The sequence below is a fragment of the Podarcis tiliguerta genome, assembly GCF_965153285.1.
Source record: "Podarcis tiliguerta genome assembly, chromosome: 2".
Classification (NCBI taxonomy): domain Eukaryota; kingdom Metazoa; phylum Chordata; class Lepidosauria; order Squamata; family Lacertidae; genus Podarcis; species Podarcis tiliguerta.
This window is the reverse complement of record NC_139535.1, coordinates 82,407,134-82,434,602: the sequence shown is the minus strand read 5'-3', so window position 1 is coordinate 82,434,602 and position 27,469 is coordinate 82,407,134. Positions and strand designations below refer to the sequence as shown.

At 45.0% G+C, this 27,469-nt stretch overlaps 1 protein-coding gene and 2 long non-coding RNA genes across 4 annotated transcripts; 2 read left to right on the top strand and 1 right to left on the bottom strand.

The window, feature by feature from the left end:
- Positions 1-568: 568 nt before the first annotated feature.
- LOC310672065 lies at positions 569-6,763 on the bottom strand. 2 transcript variants are annotated; one of them, XR_014508375.1, is made up of 4 exons: positions 5,887-6,763; positions 3,692-3,762; positions 2,153-2,337; positions 569-1,538 (listed from the first exon to the last, which is right to left on the bottom strand). It is a non-coding gene; the product is annotated as an uncharacterized lncRNA (long non-coding RNA). The 2 variants fall into 2 exon arrangements; XR_014508376.1 differs by lacking the exon at positions 2,153-2,337.
- Positions 6,764-6,811: 48 nt separating this feature from the next.
- Positions 6,812-14,977, top strand: CCDC42 (coiled-coil domain containing 42). Its single transcript, XM_083429711.1, has 7 exons — positions 6,812-7,039; positions 8,541-8,646; positions 9,080-9,184; positions 10,199-10,396; positions 11,576-11,797; positions 13,088-13,246; positions 14,680-14,977. Exons 1-7 carry the CDS (start codon positions 6,963-6,965, stop codon positions 14,770-14,772), a joined length of 960 nt encoding a protein of 319 aa, XP_083285837.1. The 5' UTR covers positions 6,812-6,962; the 3' UTR covers positions 14,773-14,977.
- A 3,772-nt stretch (positions 14,978-18,749) lies between these two features.
- On the top strand, positions 18,750-23,741 carry LOC310672496. Its single transcript, XR_014508629.1, has 2 exons — positions 18,750-18,843; positions 23,540-23,741. It is a non-coding gene; the product is annotated as an uncharacterized lncRNA (long non-coding RNA).
- The last annotated feature ends 3,728 nt before the right edge of the window (positions 23,742-27,469 follow it).

Below are 27,469 nucleotides of genomic sequence, written 5' to 3'. Positions count from 1 at the left end.
TCTTTTTCTTTGAATGCACCCTCCATGAGCCACTGACAACCCAATCTGTACCTGAGCGAAACCCATTGACTATAACAGAGATAAACTGATTTACACCAACAAGACCCTAGCCCCCTGCACCTGCTCCGAAGCAATTCTTCAGAAAAGTGGCTTTCCATTAGCTGACGCAGTGGCTTGTCCCAGGCTCTTTTAAGTCCAGTTGATAAGTGGCACCATCAGAAGGGATACAAAGGGGCGAGCGCTGCTGTTAATGTCAGTGTCGTTACAAAGGATGTTCAGCAGCAAGAATATAGTGCTGCCAGCAACTCTGCTATCTGCCACTGGAAGGAGTCTGAATGAGAACGAAGCAGGGGTAATTGTGCTCCTAAAAGCCACAAGTCTTGCAGTGTTGTGCAAAAAGCTTAAGTGCTTTATCAGAAGAAAGCAAATCACAAATGCAAACTCCTGAATATTCAGGTCCCCCCACCATACTGTAGCAGCATAACAGGCATCAGTGGGTGCTCCCCTTTCATTCCTCTGTTCTTCTGATGTTGTGAGCTGAGTTGTGCTTTAATTAAAGCAATACAGGAATGTTTACCAGGAATTTTATTCTTGGCAGCGGTTTCCTCCTCTACAGCTGTGTCTTGCATATTCCTAACTCTCTGGAGAAACGGCTATATTTCAGAATCTACATCCAGGGCAAATTCTACACTGTGTGTACACAAGAAGCTCAAAAAGGTCCCAGGTTCAATCCTCCCAGCATCTCCAGCTAGGGCTGGGAATGTCCCCTGCCTCAAATCTTGGAGGGCTGCTGCCAGTCAGTGTATGCAATACTAAACTAGATGGACCAGTGGTCTGACTTGGTAGAAGGCAGCTTTTTTGTATTCCATGCTCTTAAGATGGGGCGGAGGAGGGGAGGGATAGGATTTAACAAAGAGAGGAGAGGAAGGATGAATTGGCACATTTCTGAAGATTCCAACTAGCAGCTGGCAATCATTCATAGTTTTCAGACTCACAATTGCTGTATGGATTGGGGGGGGGGGAGTGCCAGGGAGAGCCGGTGTTTAAAAAGACTTGGGAAATCAAAGACATGCAGGCCACTGCTGTGGCAAGTTCCAGTCCAGTCTCCCCAAAGACTCAGTGAGGTTTCTCTATAAAACCTGCACTGATTAAAAACAGGAGTAGCTATCTTTCCTGCATTTACCTAGCTGGAACTCTGTGGTCGCCAGTTGATTAAGCATATAGTATACAGCAGAGTTAGCCAACATGGTACCCTTCAGGTGTTCTTGGACTCTAAATCCCATCCGTCCCAGTCAGCATAGCCAATGGGCAAGAATGGTGGAAGCTGAAGTCCACCAACAGATTCCTCATCCTTGGGTTTGTCCTTCCTAGCAAAAGCATGAGAAACAGCATTTCCTGCCCCTGTCCTTGACTTCAGGAATCTTGAGTTGGAGAATAATTCCAGGCTTGGTGTGTATGGATGATCAGGGCCTTGATACTGTGGGTCCAAACTCCAAGACAGAAGAAACCCATCTTCATCATGACATGTTATCTCGGAACTGTTGGAAAGAGAGAGAAATCAGACACTGTTTCTGATGTTTGTTTCTGAAATGACAAGTGTGGGAACTTCTTAGCAACTCACTCCACCTTTCTCTCCCTCCCAGTTCTATTCTGTTTGGCATCCATTCCAAAGAAAGGCCCTTTCTCTTTCTTTCTTGACATTCTAGTATAAGAGGATCGTTCTCTATTCCTTCATACACACCTTCTCCTGGCTGCTGCTCCCACAATAGCTGAGTTAGGCTTATACAGAGTTCAAAAATAGCAAATTTCAAGATTAAGACCTTGAAACAGCCTCTTGCCAACAACACATCCACAACAACAACCCTGCTCAGTATTTATTGAGCAATAAATAAATAAATCTTACAAATATATTCCAGCCAAGGCAAGGATGCCTTGCAACAGCCCCACCATGTGGCATTTTGCAGATGGAACACAACTGAGGGAGAAATCGTCTTTACCTTGGGATGTTTTTAATCTCTAGTGTAGAAAGAACATGCTAGGGATGAACTGAGTGGTCTCCAGCCAGAGCCTGCTTGCACAAATATGTTATAAGACCTAATTGTCTACCTATGAAAATTCAGCCTCTTGAGTTTAATCTGTTTCTTTCACCTACTTTGAATGAACCGCCAGACAATGCCCCAAATGGAAAGGAAGGTGTAATGTCAGGGGTGGGAAACCTGTGGCCTCCTAGATGTGGTTGGGTTCCAAATCCCATCAGCCTCATCTAGTATCACCAATAGCCAAGGAATGTTGGAAGTTGCCATGTTGGCTACCCATGACGTACAGAATGGTTGCAATCTGCAAAAAAAAATAAAAAATCATCCTCTTTATGGAATGGAAATGCTTTTCTAAACTGGTAATATGGTGGTGATGTCAATAATAAACTTAGTTCAACTGCTCTATTGCTATCCACAGCCTTTTTCTTCCCTACTTTTGTGTGTTCCCAGATTTGTGTCTTATATAATTATGGTAGGAACAAGGGGAGCTATTGTTTGTATTTGTTTTTGTGACATGTACGGTACTTCAGTTCCCTGCTTTATCTGTTTGAGCTAATATAAGATTCAGAATTATTATTAATAAAAATAGTAAACCCCACCTAGGTTAAAAGGAATTTCAAAGGCAACATTTATAACTGTACAAAATTGTATGGAATACAACATGGAGGAAAGGAAAAAATATATAAGCCTGCAGGGGTGAAACATTTTGGCTGAAACCCAGGAGAATGTTTTGGTAGGACTGCACACTTGGTAAGTTGAAGGAGATAGGAGTCAAATGCCTTGGTATTCTCGCCACTATTATTATTTTATTGAATTTTAATCTCTAGCAAAGGTCACAGAATCCAGCTTTTTGCCTCTCACCAGTTTGTTTGATCATAGATGCGAAAAGCCATTAAGGTTCAGTAATTAATCACAGATGGAGAAGTTTGAAGCAAAAGCTGCACATGACAATGGGAGACTGTTTCAGATTTTAAGCAGTGCTCAAATTCAGAGGTTACCCTTTTCTGGTTTCAAATGGCCCTCTTAGTTACTGTCTTGTTAGAGTGTTGGAGGGTGAGATTAGCTAAAACTGGGGTGGGGACTCAGCTGGTGAGGCTTATGCATTTTGTTCCCTACATAATGGGAGCATTGCTTTTAAGTGCAAAATGTGTGCACAGGTTGGAGATGAGCCGTCCCCAAACTCACCTCCTGGCAGCCCTCTCCCAGGTATGTGAGCTGGCTTCTGACATCAGAGGCCAGTTTTGGGGTGGGAGATGGCAATGAATTGTTGGGAGTTATGCTGCAGGGAGATTCAACTCTCCTTACCCATTGCAACCTTAAAATTAGGCCCTTGCTCTCACTTAGTAGCAACAGGACAGACAGTTTAAACAAACTGGTCTGCCACTGTGATGATTGCAACAACTCTGAATGCACAATATGACACACAATACCTCCCAAACAAACAATTCCACTGAGTTACTGAAGTGCTTCTATTGCAACATTTAACTGCAGCATTTCCCCCCCAATTTTCTCCTCCTGACATTCTGAACTTTTAGCTCACAACAGGCTGAAAACTGTCAAATGGGACAGTTCTCTGTGCAGAGTTCCAGTCTTTCATTTGTAGTCAACACCGATTAACCTGGAATCCTGAGACTAGAAAAAGCACACCTACTTACACACAGGTCTCTCAATTGATTCATGTACAATCAATTAAAAATAAGGCAGTTCCTTCCCACAGGCTTGCAACCTAAAAGATATGACACAAAAGAAAAATGGGATGGGGAGGATGCTGCTGTTATTGTTGTTATACCCCACCCATATGACTAGGTTGCCCCAGCCACTCTGGGCGGCTTCCAACATATATAAAAACATAATAAAACATGAAACATGAAAAAACTCCCCTATACAGGGCTGCCTTCAGATGTCTTCTAAAGTCTGTATAGTTACTTATCTTCTTGGCTCAGGGGTCACATAACTCCATGCCCTCCAACATTCCTCTGAAGAAAATAGGGATGTCCTAAGGAAAAGCGGGACATTCCAGGATCAAGCGAGAAACTGGGACTGCTTCTGTAAATTCAGGACAGTCGCTGGAAACTAGGGACACTTGGAGGGCCTGCTATTATAATTGTTCCATCAGCACAAACATTTCTGCATGACAAAACGATCTCCCCTCTGCATGTTGTGGCAGGACAACAGTTAGGAGGGATAAAGATGAGACTAACTGAGAACTGCAGGATGCGTATGTGGGTGATGGAGGGGAGGTTAATTCAAGAGCCGTAGAGGACTAGGTTTAAGAAAAGGGTTGTAGACAAGCAAGCCAACCCACAGTGTCTGTTCCCTACCATGGCATCCTCCACACTAAGGCCAGGACAGGAAACTCTCACTGCCCTTTGAAGTCACCCATGGCCTGGAGAGGGACATTGTGCTCACCCCAAGGCAAACTGTCTGGCTGACTTTCTCTTCACACAGAGAACTGGGCAGACAGAAGAATGAAGGAAGAGACAAAAGGCCCCATCAGAAAGACACGACTCAGAAATGGCATTTTCTCTATTCTAATAAGCGATGTTGTGTCAGAGAGGTAATTTATTCATGGGGTGCTGATGCAGTTGCCATGGAGAACCTAAGAAAAAAAGAAGCTGAGCTTTTAAAGCACATACTGTATCCAAGAGCCGAGCGCTCAGTCAGGGAGAAGATGTAAAGACACTGGGAGAGAAGGGTGAAGCACAAGACAATTAAAGCTAACCCGCTGTGGCTTCCACTCCATCATGAGGTAATGCTCCAAAACTTTTCCATCACTGACTTCAGGAGAATTCAGGCTCAGCCCCAGTGTAAAGGCATTTGCTGCAGCCCACGTGAAAACACAAGGACAGTATGACTAGATCAGCCCTGGGGAATACTTATTATGATTATTTATTTTATTTGGAGTTCACTCTTTGGTCTAAAAGGCTCCCAGAGTGGCTTAAGGTAAAGGTAAAGGGACCCCTGACTATTAGGTCCAGTCATGACTGACTCTGCTGTTGCGGCACTCATCTCGCTTTATTGGCTGAGAGAGCCGGCATACAGCTTCCGGGTCATGTGGCCAGCATGACTAAGCAGCTTCTGGCAAACCAGAGCAGCGCACGGAAATGCCCTTTACCTTCCCGCTGGAGTGGTACCTATTTATGTACTTGCACTTTGGCATGCTTTCGAACTGCTAGGTTGGCAGGAGCAGGGACCGAGCAACGGGAGCTCACCCCGTTGCGGGGATTCGAACCGCTGACCTTCTGATCGGCAAGTCCTAGGCTCTGTGGTTTAACATGCAGTTAATTGAAACAGATCACTGCCTACAGGCTTACAATGGTTAAGGGGGGGGAATGACACACAAGGGGGAAAGGACAGAGAGGGAAGAGGAAAATAAAAATCAAACTCAGGCACCAATTCTTAAACAGCTGTTCTTAAAGTGACCAGCTGGCACAGTTCAGGGTTGGGAGGTGCCTGACGGAGTTCGGTTTTCAACAGAGCTGATGAATGAGCCCTGCTTCTAATCTCTTGCTATGGTAGCCTGATGGAATGGCTGACCCCGCATGCCAGCTGAGGGGAGATGAGATCTGATGGAGCTGGCCTACCACACACAGCAGAGCTGATGGAATGATCAAGACTTCCACCACAGACAGTGCCCAATCCACAATGGGTTGGGGTGAAGGATGCCGATACTACACTGGGCTGGCGTAATAACATTTGCTCAGCCAAATCTTGGGCACTCTCGTGCTGTTCATGCTTCCAGTGAGGGAGGGGCACATTTCTGTGGTGACAAGATCCCAGGATTTGCTGAAAAGCACCCACACAATGTTGATGGTTAGCTGGCATTTCTGCAGCATGATCAGCCACACACCTCAAGGAAGTCGGCGTAGGAGCCTGGCAGATGCATTCCACTCTCCAGGAAACCTTTTGGAGCTTCAGGGCTTGACGGAGCTTGTCCCAGTCTCAAATATTTTTGCACCTGAAGAGACCAGTTAAAGTTTCACTACTTCAAAGTTGCCACCATGGTAATCACTCTTGCTTATCTGCACAGAAGCCCAGACTTGTATGTAGTATCATCCTATCAATCTGGTTGTCACCATCAAAGTTTTCATTTTTGCCATAGCAACTGTGAGACAATAGGGTGGATGGAACTGAACACAACAACCTTGAACAGGGGTAACCAACCTCTTTGGGCCAGTGGGCACATTTTGAACTTTGAGAATATATTTTGCGTAGTATAATGAATTTGCATGAAGTTTTCACTGATATATGCATTCCTGTACACACTTTATACCAATGTTTGCATACACACCCCGCCCCATCGCTCAGCTGGAGAACTGCATTACAAAATTTGGAGATGCGTGAATTTTAAAGGCTGTTTGTGTTTCGGTTCACATATTGTTTCAGAAAGTGAGGATAGGATAAAGTGAATCTAATTTCTTTTCAGCTCTAATCAGAACTCGTGCTGTGCCACAATGTTGTTTCAAAGAGCATTATGTGTGTTTTGATTCCTTAATGCTCTCCTCCATCTAGCAGAAAAGGTTAATTTGACCATTTTTCTAAATGACAACTCCTTCCTGTTATCCTGACCACTCTGAAACCACTGGCCGCTAAAAGTATATGCTTGCTACTTCACACAATCTCCCTGGCCAGTTCAGTCCTTCTCCAAGAGGGAATGATGGATTGTGGCATTTACTGGTACCCTTCACACGAGAACGATAGCTTCACATAGGACCCTACATCATTCCCAGTGCAGAACAGCCCTGTGGTTGCTAAGCAACCCTTCTGCATCTTCCGGAAGGTTCTGTGACCCCAACTGTAACAGACTCTCTTTGCCTGATTCCTCCCAAGGCATTAGGAGAGGTGGAAAGGGGTGTCTCTAGCTCTGCGTAGAGTGTTGGGTTTAAAAGGGCTAGGGGTGCATTGCCTAGCCAGTGAGCAGGCATCATGACCACCATGGAAGAAGAGGATCTGAGCGAGTATTTCCGCATACAGTATGGACAGAAGTTGCTGAAACTTCTGATGTGAGTTAAATCTCTTCCAGCAAGAACCTTCCTCTGGGCTCCTCTCTATTCTACCTTTTACTCTCCATGGTCTTCTTCTTTGCTCTCCCATGTTTTTGGTATATTCTTCTTTCTTTCCCCTTCTAGGTTCTCCTGCTTCACGCCCCCCCCCCACACTTTTAATAAAAGGGTCCAAGGTCTTACCAGCATCCTGGTTCCAGCAACAGCTGGCCAGGTGCATCTGGAAAGTCTACATCAGGGACTGGACTGAGGAAGAATGGTGGGGGCTGCCTCAGTCCTCTTGAACCTTCCCAAGAACAGGAAGACAGTATAGATTTAGAACAGTGGTTGGCAGAAGGCCATAGTTCAGAGGCTGCAAAGGGGCAAAGCTGGGGAATATTGGGAGAAGAACAGCAGGAAGAAGAAGCAGTGGGAGAGAGACAGCTGACAGTCTCAGTGTCTTTGGAAAGCATTCCTGAGCCACCCTCTCCCAGGACTAGGACTAGGCAAGCATTGCAAGTAGTAGAACAGAAAGCTCAGATCAGCTGGCGCAGGGATAACATAGGAGTGACAGAGGGGGTTGGAATTTATTCAGAGCAACACCATTATTTAATAAAGACTGCATTCATTCTGTAAATACTGAATAAATTACGTGGTAAGAACTCTTCTTGTTTATCTGTTTTTTTGCTGCCACCAGGGGAGGAATCGGATTCCCTGAAGCCTACCCAAACTAGACATGAAGGTAACAGCCCCCTACACTGGAAAATTGTAAGAGGAGGATTTTAACTTCACCTCCAGTGCTATGGTCCTGATTGTAACATCCATCTGCTGCCATTAACTTTTTTTTAAAAAAAGTAGGAGATCCTGAACATAAATCTCTATGTCACATGTAGTTTGATCCTTTGGATCCTTTGACGAGGGACTTTGTAAAGCACTTTTTGTATTTTCAAATATATAGCATCTACTAGATTATCACTATTTATACACTTGTTGGCATGCTCAAATAATCCTAATTCTAATTGTTGCAGGATACTTCCCTGGATGGTGCTGTACCCCTGTTCCCAAGTGGTTCGGCAACTAACCAGACCACCCAGTACTAAAACAAGCCTAGCTTCCTCACTTCTTGGCTCCATGATTAGCTGTTCACTTTTCCTTTCCAACATCCTTCTTCGTCTGTCTCATGTTCCATTCACTGCTTTCATTTCCCTTTCTTCCACTATTGCCACTAAAGCTTCGTTTCCTTCCTCCAAACCCCTTTCTCTTGCTGGGTATCTAAATTGAATCCAAGCCCCATTTTCTTGCTGCTCCTTGTAGACCTTGTAATTTGGAACCTTGTCTGTTTTCTGACTGAAACTCATCTCTGGGCTTGATCCAGGCACCTTTGAACAAACAGGATATTCTATCATTCTGCCCCTTCATCCTAAGGTGTGTGAGCTGCACAAAACCTACCTAGCTCACAGGTCCTATGACTTAGAAATATATCTGCACTCTTCATGGGAAAATTCTTTTTCTCTTTTATTAGGAAATTCCCAGTATCTGAGGAGGAGTCCCCATCTCCCTCCATTCGGCTCCTGGAGAAGAAAAAAGAAGCCAAATTGGTGCACCAGGCCATGGAGGCACAAAAGGAGGTGAGGAGATGCCCTGCTTTACTGCCTCTGTATCCCTGATGACCAGCTTTACCTTCATTTGTCACCAGCCACTTCAAAACCACAGGACTACATGGCTTATTGGCAGCAAATTGCACATGTTTTCCCTATTTGCTATCAAAACACCTTCTGATCCACCTGGCCAGGATGCTAATTTCTTTGAGGTTTTGGGCTCTCTGTAACTTGAGAGAAAAGAAGGAGGCAACACAGTCTTCCGACTCCTAACAGAACAAGAAGACTACTGCAGCCTTCCCTGACCAGGTGTCCTCCAAATATTTTGAATTTTAGCTTCCATCAGCATCAGAATGGTTAATAGGGACGAGTGTGAGCTGTAGTCCAAAATATCTCAAAGGCACCAGTCTGATCTACTGGAATCAGATGTCCTACTGGTCTCTTCCCTTTGTGAACCTTTTAGGCATTCAAGACAAGGATGGAAGCACTGAACAATCGTTGGGAGGAACTTGGTTCTAAGGAGATTCAGTTGAAAGCATATATTCGGAAATTTGAGCAATTCATACAGGTATTTGCTTCTTGCATTTCTCTGGCTCTTACATTATAAGACCTCCACCCTATCTAAGCACAGCACAGGCCTGATTGTGATATGCCTGGAGCTACGCATATGTACACAGGCTAGTTGCTCTTCACCCAGTAGTAGAATCGTAGAATTGTAGAGCTTGAAGGGACCACGAGAGTCATCTGGTCCAACTTCCTGCAGTGCAGGAATCTTTTGCCTAACGTAGGACTCAAACCCATGACCCTGAGATTAAGAGTCTCATGCCCAACCGATTGAGCTATCCTAGCTGAAACTACCCCAGTTTAACTTAGGTGGAGTGATAGGGGGCATAACCTGGGCAAGGACACAAAATATACAAGATTCATTTAATGCAATCACCAGGTATTTAAATCACATCGTGTTTTATTTTCAACATCGAATTAGTGAGCTTGTCTTCCAGATGTAGAGGACAGTCTAGATATCAGCTTGTGGAAGATTACCAGAGACTCAATAAATGCAGCAGGCTATGCAAAGTGCCATAGCTGAGGCTTCTGCAGGCTAACCCAAGCAAACCATATTCAGGCATTGACTACTGCTAGCAGTGGAGAAGATCAAGCCACATTGGCTCCATCAGCCAGCTGAATTTTTGCACACCAGATGCTGAGTAGACTCAGTTTGAATGCCAAGAATTTCAGTAGTGGTACTTTTAAAGCAGTACCTCCATTTCCTAGCTCAATTCAATGCTGGTTCAGATGGAGACATGGTGTTGGGAGAGATCATAGCTCAGTGGTAGAGCACACGGTTTGTGTGCATGAGGTCTCATGTTCAATCGCAGCCTTGGTCAAAGAAATGGCTAGTTAGTTATAGCACTGCCTCTGCCTCCAGAACAGTACTAGCAGGCATTACTGGGCTAGATGGGCAAATATCCTGACAGGGTACAGGGCAACTTCCTATGCACTTCTGACAGCCTTATAGACTCTGCATCTTGTCTTGATTCCCTTTCAATGGTATGTGGGGTGGGGTCCAACATGGGGCCATTAGGAGAATGACCAGAAACGGATCAGAGCCCTGAAGAAAGCCAACAAGGAGCGGGAACTAAAGAAGCAGCGAGTGAAAGAGCTGGCCAAGGCCAAGTTAGAGATGGCAGCTCTGAAGCAGCAGCACCAGAAGCTCTACAACAAGCTACAGCAATACTCCATCTTCAACAAGTACCTGGAGAAAGTGGTTGAGGTCTCCGAGGTACGTATGGCTGCTAAGATGGGAGACATAGTCTGAGGGTGGAGCTCAAGAGCAGATGTCCAGTTCTTTGGTCTGTAGCCTGTGTGCAGAACCAAAGAAGCAGGCAGGGGGACAAAGGACCAACACTTGAGGTGGGGAGTGGGAGAAACCTCAGTTACCTTATTGTGATTCTGTCTGTGCCACCAGAAATATGCAGATCAGAATTAAGTAAAGGTAAAGGTACCCGTGACATTAGGTCCAGTAGCGGACGACTCTGGGGTTGTGGTGCTCATCTTGCTCTATAGGCCGAGGAACAAGCGTTTGTCCACAGACAGCTTCCAGGTCATGTGGCCAGCATGACTAAGCAGCTTCTGGCAAACCAAAGCAGCGCACGGAAACGCCGTTTACCTTCCCGCCGGAGTGGTACCTATTTATCTACTTGCACTTTGACTTGCTTTCGAATTGCTAGGTTGGCAGGAACAGGGACTGAGCAACGGGAGCTCACCCCCTCGCGGGGATTCGAACCGCTGACCTTCTGGTCGGTAAGCCCTAGGCTCTGTGGTTTAGCCAGTGCTTTTTTTTCCTTTTTCTTTTTTGAAAAAAAAGTTTATGGTAATTCTCATTTTCCTACTCATATTGAAATACTGCCCCTCAATGAGGCCAAACTTAGATTCACAAAATGTTTAGAGGTATGTGTACCCCTGCATCCCCCCAGAAAAAAAAGCACTGGGTTTAGCACTGGCTCTACAGTTCATGCTAGAATCTAGAATCATGTTCTAGAATCTGAAGTTTCTACAGTTGATGCTAAACTAAGTTTTAGAATCTGAAGTTTAGAACAACTGGATCATTGGTGCAACTGCTATTCAAGCATCTACACAGTTTCATGAACAATGATGGTGACTTTGTATCGTGAGCATTTGTCCCCCTATTTGCTGCCTTTAAGCTGTAGTTCTGCACAGTGCAGTACAGCCGTGGTCAAATACCCATTGTACAATAATAGCTGGCTTCCTAAGCCAATATATTGGCTGGCTGCGCTATGGTGTCTGTGGCCAGGCACCCATCTGTTCCTGCATGTCCAAGGATCTGTCATGGGGAGGAGACGATGTGATCCTTGAGGGGCTACTATTTGGAATTGACTATTGGCTAAGGGAAGATCGGTATCTCAGGGTTCAGGACAGTAATGCAAGGCATTCCCTGTAGTTTGAGGAGATCCGGGAGGTCATCGGTCGCTACAAGACCCTCGTAGGAATGCACCGGGACCTTGTGCAGTCGGCACAGGAGGGGATGGAGATGATTGAGCAAGCTAAAGTCCGCCTGGCGCGCTACAAGGAGGAAAAAGATGATGAGATGCTGCAGCACAACAATGAGCTAGCCCGCCTACAGCTGCGTTTCGACCATGCCCGCAGCGATGTCATCGTCTGGGTAAGGAGTAGGGATGGGGAAATGTCTTCCTTTGCATGGAGGGCTTTGACCTGGTAATACGATGGCAAGCCTGAAACCAGTCTGGATGGATCAGAATCTTTGTCTCTTCGTGAACTATCTGCATATCCTAACAGGCTTACTCTCATCCCAGACCTCGGTGTAATCATAACTTAAAATCCGCTGCCATGAACCCATACTCTGGACTAGCTGCAGACAAACCCTGGCTCAAACTTAAGCCAGAGAGGATGGCAGGAATGGTCAGCAATCCACTGGGCATCACTGGGAGCCACTTACCTGTTTGGCAGTGGGCAGGGCATTTTGGCTAGCACATACCACTGTATCACTCGAAATCAGGGATAGGGAATCTGAGGCCTGGAGCCAAAATCTGCTCACAGAGCTACAGTTCTCTGAGTGGTTTAATAGTCAATCCCTTTTCCTGGGGAACTTTGGGGACTGTGAGTGGAATAAGGGTCTCCTAACAACTCTCAGCAACTATAACAAACTGCAGTTCCCTTGATTCTTTTGGAAAGCCATGATTGCTTAAAGTGGCACGATACTGCTTTCAAAACATAGCGCAAATGGGGCTGGAGTATTCAGAGAATCGTAGCATTGGAAGGGACCCTGAGGATCATCTAGTCCAAACCCCACCCTACCCCTGAACGCAGGAATATGCAGCAGTCCCTTACCAGGATCGAACCTGCAAACTTGGCAACATCAACACCACACTCTAACCAGCTGAGCTATTCCAGGAGCCATTCCAGACCACCATATTTGTTCTTTATCAGGAAGAAATGACAGAAGGAGGGAGCTACTTCATTTTTAAACCTTGTTAGTGGTAGCCAGAGAACGTTTACCACCATCTTTGGCAATGGTGAATATCTTACAGTTTAGGGAGGGAAAAGAAAGATGCTGGGCTTGTGTTTGAATGACTAGCTACAGCAGGACAAGGCAGGATGATGCCATGAACCCTAACTGGACTGCCCATTTCTGCCTAGTAACAAACTTCTTAGCATTTGAACCAAAATTCCATTGGGGGGCGGGGAGACAGACAGGCAGACAATAACACAGAACATTTTGCTGAAAAGGCTTTGTGTGTGGCAGATCAGATTGCACAATGGAAATGCAAAACATAAGAGAGGCATCTTAGGCTGGTTGCTATGCAAGTTGTGTTGAGCCCTGTCCCCGCCATCTCCCCCAAATGAAGTTCGGGGCACTTTTAACATGGAAAGTAGCAGCATACTAGTCACGTCCATCGAAACCTCATTTTCTATGCCTCTGCCTTCTCCGCAGGAGTCACGTTGGGCCCATATCCAGAATACGGCCGCGAAGAAAACATTGATGCTGGGTACCATCAAGATGGCCACTTTGAATCTCTTCCAGAGTGTTGCCAAGCAGATGAAGGAGGCTTTAATGGTGCCCGTGGAGGACACACACAAGCAGCTGGATATGGTACACGTGTCCTGAGTTCTCCACCTCTCCTCTCCAGGGTCTGGCAGTGCTTTTAAGTCTATACCCGAAGGTCTCAGGGCAGTTCACAGAACAAAATCAAAATACAAAACCACAAAATACACATGGGGTTGAGTGCCCTGAGGGCACTCTTGCATTTCTGCCCCCTGAGATGGTTGCTTCACCCCGCCTCGTGAGTGGGCCATTTCTGGTTGCAAGTTGAGCATAAAGTGTTCAGTCCTTCATTGTTTGAGGCCCATCAAGCCATGTTGTGACAAGGAGATATAATTGGGAGGGTTTATATCTGGTTCATCCAGAATGCATCTGGAAATGAAACACAGTAAGCTGGAAACAGTAGTGAATTGACTCTTGTGCTACAGCATGTTCTCTCTCCAGTGTAGTTTGGACATTGCTTCCCCCCACCAGCCCCATAGTCCATAGTTCTACCAAGAGTTCTATCTTCCAGACCAGCAGCCCCAATTAAATCCCAAAGTAGCCTTCTTTTCTTTTAAAAGAAGAGGAAGTAAAATCGGTTACGGTTCAGTGGGCGAAGGACATTAGGTACAATATACAGATGACAGAATGGGAAAATTTATGGAGAAATGAACTGAAATTTATGGCTTGCTTTACTATAAAGGAAAACTTTATGAAGATGCTATACAGATGGTACATCACACCCAGCAAATTGGCTAAAATGTACAAAACCAACTCAAATTTATGCTGGAGGTGTAGAGAACTAGAGGGAACAATGTACTATATGTGGTGGGGTTGTAAAATAATAAAGAGCTTTTGGGAACTTAAATACAATGAACTAAAAAAATTGTTCAAAATAATGTTTATCAAAAAAACCTGAAGCCTTCCTCTTAGGCATTATGGTATCAGACATTCTGAGAGAGAAAATGAGGGTTTTTATGTACACAATAACTGCAGTGAGAATGCTGATAGCCAAGGGACGGAAAGGAGATAAAATTCCAACAAAAGAAGAGTGACAGGTTAAACTGTTTGAATATATGGAATTAGCAAATATGACCGAGAAGATCAAGTATCCATCGACCCAAAAGTTCAAAAAGGAATGGGAGATTTATAGACAATATTTAAAAGAACATTGTCCCCACATTAAAACTTTAGATTTAATACAGGTTGAGTTTATTGAAAAATAGAGGCAAGTAATAAGGAAACAAAGAATCCACACTAAGGAGGGCGAAAGTTGGTGGCTGAAATATTTTTGTGTTTCCATGTTATATTGTTCTTTTTTTCTTTTTATTTGTGAGTTATGTTTTGTGGTTTTTGCGTGTGTGTGTCATTTATAAACTAATAAAGACTGAAATAATAAAAAATAATAAAAATCCCAAAGTAGCCCCCAGTTCCAGCCTATGCTCTTGTGATGGCTGCCCCGCTACTTGTATTAACCAGATGTTCATCCTCTTTGTTCTCAGATCCAGCAGTTTATCCAGGACCTGTCTGACATCTGGTCAGAGGTGAAGAAGAAAGAGCAAAACAGATCGCTAACAGGAATGAACAAGGAGTGACCCAGGAGGTGTTGGGAAAAGTGTATAATGTTCCCCACTTCTCTTCTCTCAGAGAACCCCCTCAGCTGTGCTTTGCTTGCCCTTTGGAATGGTTGATGCCCCATGACTGCATTTTAATCAATAGCCTTCCCACCCTTTACTTTCCCTTCACTGGAAAGAAAATATAGTCTGTATGGTATATAAAGTGAATATTGTAGCTAGTGGAGCCTTGGCTTCTCATCTGCCTTTGTTTCCACGTGGATAAAATGAGTCCTGTGCCACAGACCCACCGTTGGCAGCCTGTCAATGAGTTGTTTGGAACTGGGTGGCCTGCCAAACATGTGTTCTTTGCAGGAAGTATTCCACAATCCCAATGAATTTGTGGGGAAATTATACTGACCTGCCCACACATCACTCCTCTTGATGAGTCGATTTTTGCCAAAGCTATTGCCTTACTGACATCAGGGTTTGAATAGATGCACAATAGCACAAGGAGTGCAAGACCAGCCCCTGCCCTCCAAATATTTGTACAGGGGTTCAGCAGGAAGTCACAGGACACGCACTGATTGGAAACAAAGCAGGATGCCCACCCCGAAACCGTTTCAGGCACAAACAGTGTTGAAGGTAAAAAGGTAAAGGGACCCCTGACCATTAGGTCCAGTCATGGCCGACTCTGGGGTTGCAGCGCTCATCTCGCTTTATTGGCTGAGGGAGCCGGTGTACAGCTTCTGAGTCATGTGGCGAGCATGACTAAGTCGCTTCTGGCGAATCAGAGCAGTGCACGGAAATGCCGTTTACCTTCCCACCAGAGTGGTACCTATTTATCTACTTGCACTTTGATGTGCTTTTGAACTGCTAGGTTGGTAGCAGCAGGGACCGAGCAATGGGAGTTCACCCCGTTGCAGGGATTCGAACCTCCAACCTTCTGATTGGCAAGTCCTAGGCTCTGTGGTTTAACCCATCGTGCAAAACTGCCCCACCCTGATACTACCATATGCACAAATCATCATCATGATTACATGGCACCAATGAAAGGAGATGAACTAGACAGGCATCACTCCCAGGAGAGAAAATTCACTCTGGCGCTCTGCAGGCCCCACGGTAGGGGCCGCCCCCGCTGTGTGGTGCCCAGTGTGCCCTGCCCCTCCCCCCCCAGCCACTCCTCTGGACACTAACCAACAAAGCCCAACCTCCTATACATGATAAGTCTTGAAGGCTAAATTATGCTTGCCCTGGTATGTTCGTCTTGAGAGGAGGGGGCTACATCCCAATGTTAAGATATGAGAATTTAAAGGCACAGGGCTAGGTAAGTTCACCCAGATGTTCCAAAGGCCTGAAGGATGATCTCTGTCTCTTCTGGAGGCAGAAGGAATGCCAAGCGGTTGCTTAAGTAAGGTGCTTGTATTACATCTACTGTAGGTATGAACTTCACGAATAAACTCCTTGGCCAGCAGCAATGCAGAAGAAAATGATCGCTGGAGCCAGGAGCTCTTTATAGCGCTGGGATGGCTGTCGATCGTCCCTGGGAAGCAGAGCTACTGCGGCTTGCTGAGGAGCGCTCTGAGTACAGCTATCTGTGCTGCAACAGGCAGCTGATTGTTGCACAGGAACAGACAGCCAAGCGCAGAGCTGACACGCTCGCCTCCCTGTCGCTAGAATGACAATTAGCATTCCGCACTCGGGAGTCTTCCATTCAGCAAAGAGCGCGACGGTGATTAGAGCGAGAGCAGCGCAGATCCCGGAAGCTCATCCCGTCCATTCAGCAGGCGGCAGCAAAAGAGCTGAGCCTCAGACAGCAGCCCTTGCCGAGAGTGCCCCGGTGCTGGCGTCATCGCTTGGCTCTGCAGTGCAGTCAGGTGGAGCTGATGACGCAAATGCAACCGGGATGAGTTGGGAGCGGGGGAAATGTCTCGTCTTGGGAGGCCACGATGACTCATCCTGCCAGGGGGCTGAGGTGCCTCCACACACTTCGCGGCATGTTCAGGGAGGGAGGGGGGGACCCAGTGGGTTCTGACCCTGAAACCCGAAGGAACTGATAGAAGAAAGGGGATCTCGGAGAAAAAATGGATTAATACCTCCCACTCCTACGGAATTCTAAAAGTGCGGAGTGGCATGTTCACTTACGAGAGAGGATTTGGGCTTCTCAACAGACATTAGGTCTGAGCACCAGTAGGGACACAGGTCACTGCCACTGATCACCTGCTTTTCATGCAGGAAGTCTCAGGTTCGTTCTCTGACACCTCCAGATATGAGTGTCCTCTTGTCTGAAACCCTGGATAATCGCTGACAGTCCGCAGACAGTACTGCACTAAATGAAGCAGCTTCCTATTTTCTTAACATCCTATGTTACCAGCATTATAACATCACCACCCCAGGCATTTTGTTTCCCAGCATCCAGCTACTATTGAACCCCTTTGGGTGACAATTCCTTTGGGCATGCCCACATTATAAACTTATCCTCTATCTTATACTAGTTGCGCTGTCACAGCTTCCTCAAAGGAATCATGGAAACTGAAGTTGTTGGAGGTGCCGAGATTTCCCTCTGACAGCACACAGACTCTTCACAGAACTGCCCTTTCCTAGCGAATTGCTGTTGAAAAAGCTGAAGTGTGGAGTGTATAGATAAACCGCAAATCACTTTGGTGATGGTTGGCTCAGCAGGTTTAATGAAAGCCAAAAGGACAGCAAAAATGCAGCTCCACGTTTGCATGTTGGAGGTTGGACAGTTTTACTTCCTAAAACCACTGCTTTCGCCCTTACAAATCGGAGGTCCGAAGGAGATCTGACTTGATATGACTTCCATTCAGTTTCCAAATGAAAGGTTTGTCAAGACAGTTTGAACTAAAAGGACAGACAACATTGCCCCTCTCTCAAAGGCAGTCTGGCAGAGGGTGTGACCTGCTACAGTACACTTGTACACAGCTTAAGCATGCTTCTAAACTGGAGCAAACAAGATTTCATTGCAACAACCGATACAATTAGCTGCATAAAGGCTGAAAATAGGACAAGTTATGAGTTTTCATTTAATTGTGGTGCAACATGAACTGTTAAGAAAATGAGGAAATTAGTCAGTCATCATTGATTAACGTCCTGCAGTGGTGATGGCAACACAGTGTGACATGAATTAGGGCTGGATCCTTCCCTCATGTAAATCTAGGGCAATTCTGCTGTAAATCATTGGCTTCATCTTAAACAGAGAAAGGCTCGTTCACACTAGATGAGAATCTCTCTGTTGGAAACCAATGAGAGAGGCATAGCTATTGGTTTAGATAGAGTGTATCATACATCATCAGCTTGAATGAAATAAGTGGTCTTTTCCAGCTAAAGATGTTAACACCAGGATCACACAGTGAACTTGAAAGCCATTGCAAAGCGATTAATAATGTCAATATCACAACCAGTTGTGAGCCAAAAATCCAACAACTTAAGTGTCTTTAAGGGGTGAATTTGTTCGATCTGATGGACATAGAGAAAAGTTGGTTTTCTCTTTAGAGATACTAAAACTGTTCAGTTAACAGCATGAGAGCAAGGTTTGGGCTTGGTTAATGAAGCTCTTGGAAAGTCATGCTGAGACTTGAAATTTGTTAAGCACCAGCAACAATTGCTAATGATTTATGCTGAAATGAAATGTGCCAAGGAATATTCATAGGATATGCGCCTCCCAGAAAGTGTACACTCAGGTTGGTGCATGAGAAATATCTTCAGTGGAAATAATTAGAATCCCATAAGGATAGATTATATAGTAAAAACACTGGGCATTACCCAGTGAGAAGAGGGAGCAATCAAGGCAATTGGACAGCCGAAGTTAAGTGGGTGAGGGCTTGCCCACTGCCTGGATGGGAGAACGCTGGAAGCCCCATGTAAGACACTCTGAGAACCTTTCAAAGGATGAACTGGGTATAAGTAAAATGGGTTTTAAAGAGAGCAATATCAAAGTGTACAGAACAGCAAAGGTCCACATTGAAATGCCATAATGCCCACTACATGCAATGTGCTTTCAGATGGTGATGGACCTGAAGACTAAGGATGGGGAGGATTTCAGTTCAAGTCACGTTTTAATATAAATCTACTTAATTCACACTTCCTGAAACAGTATGTGAACCGATCTGCAGCTGTCCTTCAAAATTCACACTTGCCTGGTTTTTTCAATGCAGTTGTCCCACCAAAGAAAGTGTACTAAAATGTGTATATTCTGGAAGAGTGTGCATAAAAAGGCACATGTCAGTGCAGGTATCACACAATAATACATTATATAGGGAAAACATATATGCAAAATAGGCAACACTGCATACCTAAATGTCCTTGTTAAGAGAAACATGTGCTTAAATGCTGGCAAATTTCCACAAGAACTTTAAAAAAGAAACCAATGAGGAAATGCAATGAACCAGATCTAAAATTGGAAAAATGAGAAACAGAAAGAAATAGAAACAGACAAATTTGCCCATCTGTACCCAATATTCCCAACCAAAGAGCTGTATTCCCATGTGGGTAACCTGGGCCATGCTTGCTTGGGGATGATGGGAGTTGTAACTCAGCAGCATCTGAAGGGCCAAAGGTCCTCACATCTGCTCTACAAGTGCTGCTGTACTACCTTCTCACCTGTACAGGAGGATTGGTCCAACCATTTGAGCCCTAACCTGGGCTTGATGGCAGAAAGGAAAACATGGCAGTCCCTGCTGTGCCATTAATTCCTCATAGGAAAGGGCAAATACGCTAAACAACACTCATTATCTTTCTGTTGAAAGCCCATCAGTCCTACATTGAAAAGATGGTTGCTCTACGTGCAAGAGGGTGACTCCATAACCAGTGCAGTTAAGTAATCTCAGACTTAATAGTCTTCCCCTCACTCTACTGCCCCAAAGTTCTTCCCTGGCAGCACCACTGCTAGCACAAGTAAGGCAGAAAGAAGTCGCTCTGTGACGTCTCATTATGAGTGAATAAGCCATTTATTCATTTGGTTTGGCCAGTCTTCTGATTGCAGAGTTTCCATCGCAGCAGGCAAAATAAAGTTGATGCTCTCATCCCCCAGAATGCCAAGAGAAAAAGTATTGCTCTCTTATCTCTCCCTTGCAAAATAATCTGTCAAAATATGAGTTCCAAGCGGGATTTCTCCTGCATGCCTTTAAGTCAGAACGACAGCCTTGACTGGTTCCAACAATATACAAAAGGCTGTGTTGTTTCCTCCCAATTGGCTCCCAAACATGGGGGAAAGGACTTGAACTCCTGCATATCACTGAAAGAAAAGCCCTCCAAAAAGAAAAAGAAAAGGCTTGGAGCCTGATCACACAATTCCCCTTGGTTTTTCCAAGCACCAAGTGAGAGGCTCATGTTCTCACAACCAGAATCCCATTCTAATGGTGTCAGTACGGGATCCCACCACTCCAAATGGGTCCCAGCCACATCAGAGCCAGCAACCACACCGCATATACAAGGGTGTGCCCTGTTGCAAGTTCTGACATGGAGTATGCACAACTCTGCATGGGTTTGGCTATGTTAGAAATGACGATGTTGATGTGTTGTAGCAGGATTCCTCTTGCAGATTGGGATGAACCAAGGAGGCAAGCATGAAGTCAGTGGTGTGAGCCCGGGTCTACAAATGCAGCAAAACAACCCCCTGCACAAAAAAGGCTACAACCAGGCAGAAAGCATCCAGATGTTTTCTGTTTCTATGAAAGGGCTCATCCAGACTTAGTCTTGTCCTGCCTGCCGCTTGTCCTCCAGGAAAACTCAATCTTTACCACTGAGTCAGAGCAAACATCCGTCAGGTTTTTCCAGGGATTGATATTTGCTCCGATTCTGTGCTGAAGAGTGGGCTTTCCTGGAGAAAACCACTTGGACCTGTGCTTTCTAGGCACGGGACAAGTGGGAGTGTGGATGAGCAAGGTTGAGCTTCTTTTCCCAGGCTGATGTCCCTCTATCATGGTCCCTAACACTGCCCTTCTTCAACTGAAGTGGTGGCAAATGATCTGTGATGTTAAATGGGTGGTGGAATGCCACCAGTACCAGCTCCTAGCAGGCATAGGCAACAATTCCTAAGAAGAGAGTCATTGCAGTGCTTGGTCCCCGTTCACTTTTCCTGGCTAGAGCCCATAAGTGGAAGGGCAGATGCTAAGATGTAGCAGGAAACAAATGCAAGAGATTTGGACTGTGCCAATCTTACTCAGCACCACATTGTTCAAATTCTTCCAGAATCAGTTGCTATATGCTTTGGAGCAGGGGTCAGCAAGCTTTTTCAGCCATGGGCTGGTCCACCGTCCCTCAGACCATGTGATGGGCAGGACTATATTTTTTGGGGGGAGGATGAACTAATTCCTACGCCCCACAATAACCCAGAGATACATATTAAATAAAAGGACACATTCCACTCATGTAAAAACATGCTGATTCCCAGACTGTCTGCGGGCCGGATTGAGAACATGATTGGGCCGCATCCAGCCCCCGGCCTTAGGTTGCCTACCCCTGCTTTGGAGTTTCATCTCCCTGCGCTGCCACTTTATAAGCCAATGTACCTGCTGTGCTTCTTAGAGAGCAGTGCCTGTGCTGCCCTCTATTGGTTGCTTAGCAGTAGGGAACATTTCATATATTGCAAACCTGGGTTCCGACCACCCACCCGCTGCATGAAGCCCACAGTCACGGAAAGGGTGGAATCTCATCTCACCAGCTGCAGGAAAGTCTGCCTGCTTCGCGACCTGCTTCTGTGCCTTTAACAGAGGAATTAGCAGGTGATAGCATTTACTGGCATGCTGTGAGCTTTCCCCCAGCGGAATCCCTGTTTGAATAAGCTGTTGCTAAAGGCACAGTGGCAGAGGCTCATTAAAATGCTAGCAGCCTTGTGCTTCAGGAGCTGTTCCTGCTGGTGACATCCTTGTGAGAACTACAGCCTACACAAACAGTGTGACATTCCCCTAATGAGAGTCCTATACATTTCAGCATCCAAGCTAAAATGTTGCTTGTTGTTTGAACATTGATATCCTGCATTTCTGCGATGAAATACTCTGGGCAGCTTATAGATAAAAATGCAAAATGCAACACAATTAAAATAAGTCCTGACCGTAAAGTGAAATAAACAAACAGCAGTGAAACATCACCCTAAAAATTGTATCAGCAGCAGCCCACTAAAAAAATACAACTGAAGGTTTTGACTTAAAAGAGCCCCCCAGAATAGAGCAATCTTCACGGCCCATTTAAAAGTGGGGGTCAGGGCCTATAAAGGGCTAGCCCAGGCATAGGCAAACTTGGCCCTCCAGATGTTTTGAGGCTACAATTCCCATCATCCGTGACCACTGGTCCTGTTAGCTAGGGATGATGGGAGTTGTAGTCCCAAAACATCTGGAGGGCCAAGTTTGCCTATGCCTGGGCTAGCCTAATAATACAATCCCTTTTCAGCTCTGTCCCCTGCAGCCTGTCGTTAAAAACCCCAAAATTTCACTTAGCCATGTGATGTTCCTGGGTGGCTTAGAATAAATTGTTAGCTTTCAGGCTTCATTTCCCATGCAGGATTTTTATTTTTGTTTTAATAATTGTTAAAGGCAACTTTGCAGGGCTGATGACTAAGAAGAGTTGTATAGTACAGGATATGCAAGAAACGGAATGGAAACACATAATAAATACATTTTCAGCACAGGTGAGGCTCCTTAATAGCTCCAAGTTAAAAGCAGCTCATCCATTAGAAACAACTGAAATTGAGAAGGTTTTGACAGATCTGAAATTATTTATGAGCATCTACGAGTGGCACCCCATAGAGTGATTCCAAGCAGGAGGTATGTTTAGAAAATATTCTGTCGCTGAAGCCAATTCAGATTAATCATGCAAATAAGTGTATCCCTTCTGACAACATCTGTGGCTGGACTTAGGGCTGGGCTATCATCAAATTTGGTATGAACCACCCAACTCAAAGTCTTGGGTGTCTAAATAATGCTGACTCAAGGCTTGGAAGGCCATTCTTCCCATTTGTGATGCACTGGGCAACAGGCTGGTTGCAAAGGACACAGAACTTGGTTGGACCTCGGGGAAAGAACTTGTGAATCAGATGAAACCCAATGTGTTTGCTGCATAAAGGATATGTAAGTTACCCATGTTGTCAGTATCAAATCACTGCTTTGAATGAGCAGAGCAACTTTTTTGAGGGAAAGAGTATGCAGGATGCACAAAGCTTTTGCATTTCTGTTACTTTTGCAAGCACAGAAGAGGAAATGCATATGCGCCCATTGTGTGTACTTATATTTCCAGATCAGGGATTGTGTGAGTATTCCAATCTAAGAGTGAATCAAACACTTTAAAGCAGGAGGATACACTAACCACAGGGGCAGCTTTGGGGCTGAGCCTGAGCTATGTCTGTAGCCTGGTTTTGCTTCCATTCATTAGTACCTTGCTGATTAGCTCAGTTGGTTAGAGTGTGGTACTGATAATGCCAAGGTCGTTGCTTTGAACACTGTATGCCTTTGCATATTCCTGCATTGCAGGGGGTTGGGCTAGATGATTTATTTATTTACTATTTTCATTTCTATACCCCTTTATGTTTTCAAGAAAAATCTCAAAGCAGTTTACAGCATATTAAGCATCAATAAAACAATCCAGAATCAAACATTTCTCAAGAAAGTCAAATATAAGGTATACAGTCAAAGCAACTTAATTAACAGGAAACTAAAATATTATCTGAAATATATCTTTAAAATATGATTCTATGATTTTTATTCCTTCGCTCAGAGCTACCACAAGTTGCTGAAGGAATTCCTGAAGCATATTGAAAGAAAACCCTTCTGCTATTTTTCTCTTGGACATCCTGCAGGTGGCGCTGTGAAGCTTTCCCAAGGCATATCAAACTCAATGCAACTCAAAGGTTACCCTGATTCCGTTTGTGTCTTGCAGCAAAAGTCCTGTGTGATATCCTCAGAAGCGACAGACTTTATGACACTATCTTTCATGGACTCAAGCCTATCTGACAAAGTGGCCACAAAAACTTATGACATAATAAATCCGTTAGTCTTTAAGGTGTCACAAAACTTTTGTATTTTTTTAAAATTCAGCTCAGAGCCTATAGACTTGACAAACTGCTATTGTCAAAGTAAAAAAAAAGACAGATTCCTTTCAATACCAACATCCCACAAGGGATCTATAAGATGAAACAGATGTCCCCTGTACATCATGGGTGGGCAGACATCAGGCTTTCAGGATCCATTTTATTTTTTACTAGAAACCTGAGGTCCACCAACTAGAGCCAGGTGCAAAACAGCAGCTCAGCCTGGCAGATGCATGTTGAGAAATGAGGACTGGGATGCCCTGAACAGATGCTTAGGCCAGCAATTTGAGATCAGTACCAGAACCAAGCTCTGAAGGCCTTTCACAGTCCATGCCTGATTTTCCCCACAAGCATTCTGTTTCAGCAGTCTAATTGAGAGGTTGTTGCTATTGTTAGACAACTAGCCACCAGGAACTTTTGCAGATCTACCACAAAGGACCCATAAACAGTGGTACCTCTGGTTAAGAACTAAATTCATTCTGGAGGTCCGTTCTTAACCTGAAACTGTTCTTAACCTGAGGTACCACTTTAGCTAATGGGGCCTCCCGCTGCTGCCATGCAATTTCTGTTGTCATCCTGAAGCAAAGTTCTTAACCCGAGGTACTACTCCCGGGTTAGCAGAGTCTGTAACCTGAAGCGTCTGTAACCTGAGGTACCACTGTAACTTCCACTAGATCCCAGTCTACCTTCCAGCTTCTACTTGTACTCCTGCTTGTACTACAATGCAGCAAGACAGCAATCCAATATCTGCTGTAATAAGCACATTTGACTCCCATCATTGGGGTTCATTGTCATCTGTCCTGGCAATTCATGGCACATTGAGAAAGGCAAGGTGCATGGCTTGTTGCTAACTGCTTAACCTAGTCTCTTTCCCCCAATTTTGCAAGTTGTTTTAATAACAAAAACTTCACTGCACTCTAAGGCAGTAATGTGAACTCATCCTAAGTCTCTCCCATCATATTATATCTTCTACAGCACCATTTCACCACTGCCTTAACCTTCAACTACAAGCTTGCCACCTCCCTAATGGTTACACATTTTCAGCCTGGATTCCACTTATTGCTAGTGTGGATCCAAAAGGAGACTTATGTCTGGCCTACAGTATCAGTCTGCTTCCTGTTTCTACACCCCAGCTAACATGCATCCTCCAAGAAGATTGGTATAAGGAATTGCCCCCCTCCCCAAAGCCAGCAAACAGCATAGCTCAGATGAATCAAGGCAGGAAACACCTGGGTTATCCAAAGCTAGCAAGCCTTCTCCAGACACAGGATGCAATCCCCCAAACAGTGGGCTTCCTGCCTTCCCGTGGAAGTGGGAGAAGGAAGCCCAGTGTCCCAGAGGTCAGAGCAGAACGCTAATGAAAGGGAACAGCATAAACACACTCACGGGTAACTGGAAGACACCGCAGAATAGGATAGATCTGCCATTGCAAGAAAATGTCTCGTCTACACTTCTGCTTGACCCATGTCTAGAAAGCATGGGTCTGAGCAGTTTTCCACTGGTCCTGTGCTTTCTAGGCATGCGTTTGAGCATTTCTGCATTGGCCCTACAGCTCCCCCCCCCCCCCGAAAAACATATTCTTTACTGCTGAATCGGAACAAACAGCAATCCACAGAGAGTGCAGTTGCTGTTTGGTCCAATTCAGCAGTAAAATGTGGGTTTCCCCAGGGGGAAATGGTGGGGCAAACAGAGGTGTGGATGAGCCCCAAATTCTGCCACTCTCTTAGGCACGTTGGGTGGGGATGAGGGAGAGGGCTTACACAGTGTCTGCTCCCAAACTTTGCAGCTCCTTCTCTAGAGAGGTTACACTGACTCCCTCCTTGTTGTTCTTACACCGGCAGACTTTTGTTGGAACTGACTGTTTTTGAGGAAAGGGCTTCTACTAGTGCTATGCTGTTTTTACTGTCTCTATTTTTTTATTGTTTTAATTCTATTATAGTAAAATTACTGTGGCCTTCCAAATACAGCTGGATTCCAACTCAGGCCCAGCCAGCTTGGCAAAATGGCCAGGGATGATGGGAGTTGTGGTCAAACAACATCTGGAAGACCAAAGGTTAGCCCCTGTTTTAATGCGTTGGCTATTTTAATGTGTTTTGAACATTTCACTGTAAGCCTTCCTGAAAACGAATATCTAGAGTGGGGTATAAATCTCAATAATAAATTATTACTTAAAAATAATAAAGAAGGAAAGAAGCCATGGGGCAAAGTGCACAGAGCTGAGGTCATAACAGTTTAGTTAATTGGTTTTAAATGTTTTATTGATTTTATCTTTATTTTTAATGATGGCTTGAGGGAGGCCTATTTGTTTTTAATCTCTTTGTATATTTTAGTTGTGATTAATAAACAGTGGTACCTCGGTTCTCGAATGTAATCCATTCTGGAAGTCTGTTCGAGTTCTGAAACGTTGGAAAACCAAAAACCAAAAGCTATATGGAAAACTCAGAATGGAAGCCACATTTCCTGTTCGACCTCCAAGGCACATTTGAAAGTTGAGGCATTTACTTCTGGGTTTTCGGTGTTTGAGTTCCAAAACGTTCAATTATGGAGGCGTTCAAAAACCAAGGTACCACTGTATAACTAAATTTGTTCACCGCCTGGAGAATTTCCCCCCCTTTAAAACAAGTATGAAATAATGAATAAACCAATAAAGACACTGAATTATCTAGAAATATAGGAAGCTGTGTTAGCCAAGTCACATTTTGGGTTCTTCTAGCTCAGCGTTGTCTACACACTGTCTGGCAGCAGCACTTGGGAATTTCAGACAGCAGCTTTTCCAGGCTGTAGCTGGAGAAGTTGAGGGTTATATCTGGGATCTTCTGCACTGAAAACGTGTGCTCTACCACTAAGCCACAGCTCTTATGGCTACCTATCCTTGTTTATTGCCCAGGGGTTTCTGTTGTACACTGGAGATACTTTCTATTAGCATGATGGCAGGTAAGTGGAATTCACCCTGTTTCCTGTAAACACAGGTGGAGCACAATGCATAGCCAGCCCAGGTCATTCTTCTCTCTTGGGTACAGGACAAGATGGTGCCACTGACCCATTCCAAAAGCCAACTGGACTGGCAGCTGAATATTACTTCAATACAGACAACAGGATAGTGTCCTTTACTGCACCTGAGGCTGGTTACCTCAAGGACCACCTCTTTCCATATAAACCTACCCGGACCCTGATATCGTCTTGTGAGGCCCTCCTTCGTGTGCCTCCTCCTTGAGAGGTCCAGAGGGTGGCAACACGAGAACGGACCTCCTCTGCAGTGGCTCCCCGTCTGTGAAATGCTCTCCCCAGGGAACTTCGCCTGGCACCTTCATTATATACCTTTAGGCGCCAGACAAAATCGTTCCTCTTTAACCAGGCCTCTGGTTGATCTGATTTACATCCTATGCCATTTCAAAATGCGGCTCTTTTGGGGGTGGGGTGGGTATTGGGTTGCTGTTTTCATTTTCATTATTTATTTTGTGGTTTTATATCTTGATTTTATTCTGTGAACCACCCTGAGACCCACCGGTATAGAGTGGTATATAAATTCTAATAATAATAATAGTTATGGGGGTGCAGATCAAGTGGCACGCACACACAGCTCTCCAGCTCCTACAATAGGAGGGTACAGTCAAGGGGGCCAAGAGGAGGAGGAGCTAGATAGGGAGGGGGACTACCACTTCTGCTCCCTAGCATCTGCCATCTGAGGCAGTCATCTCA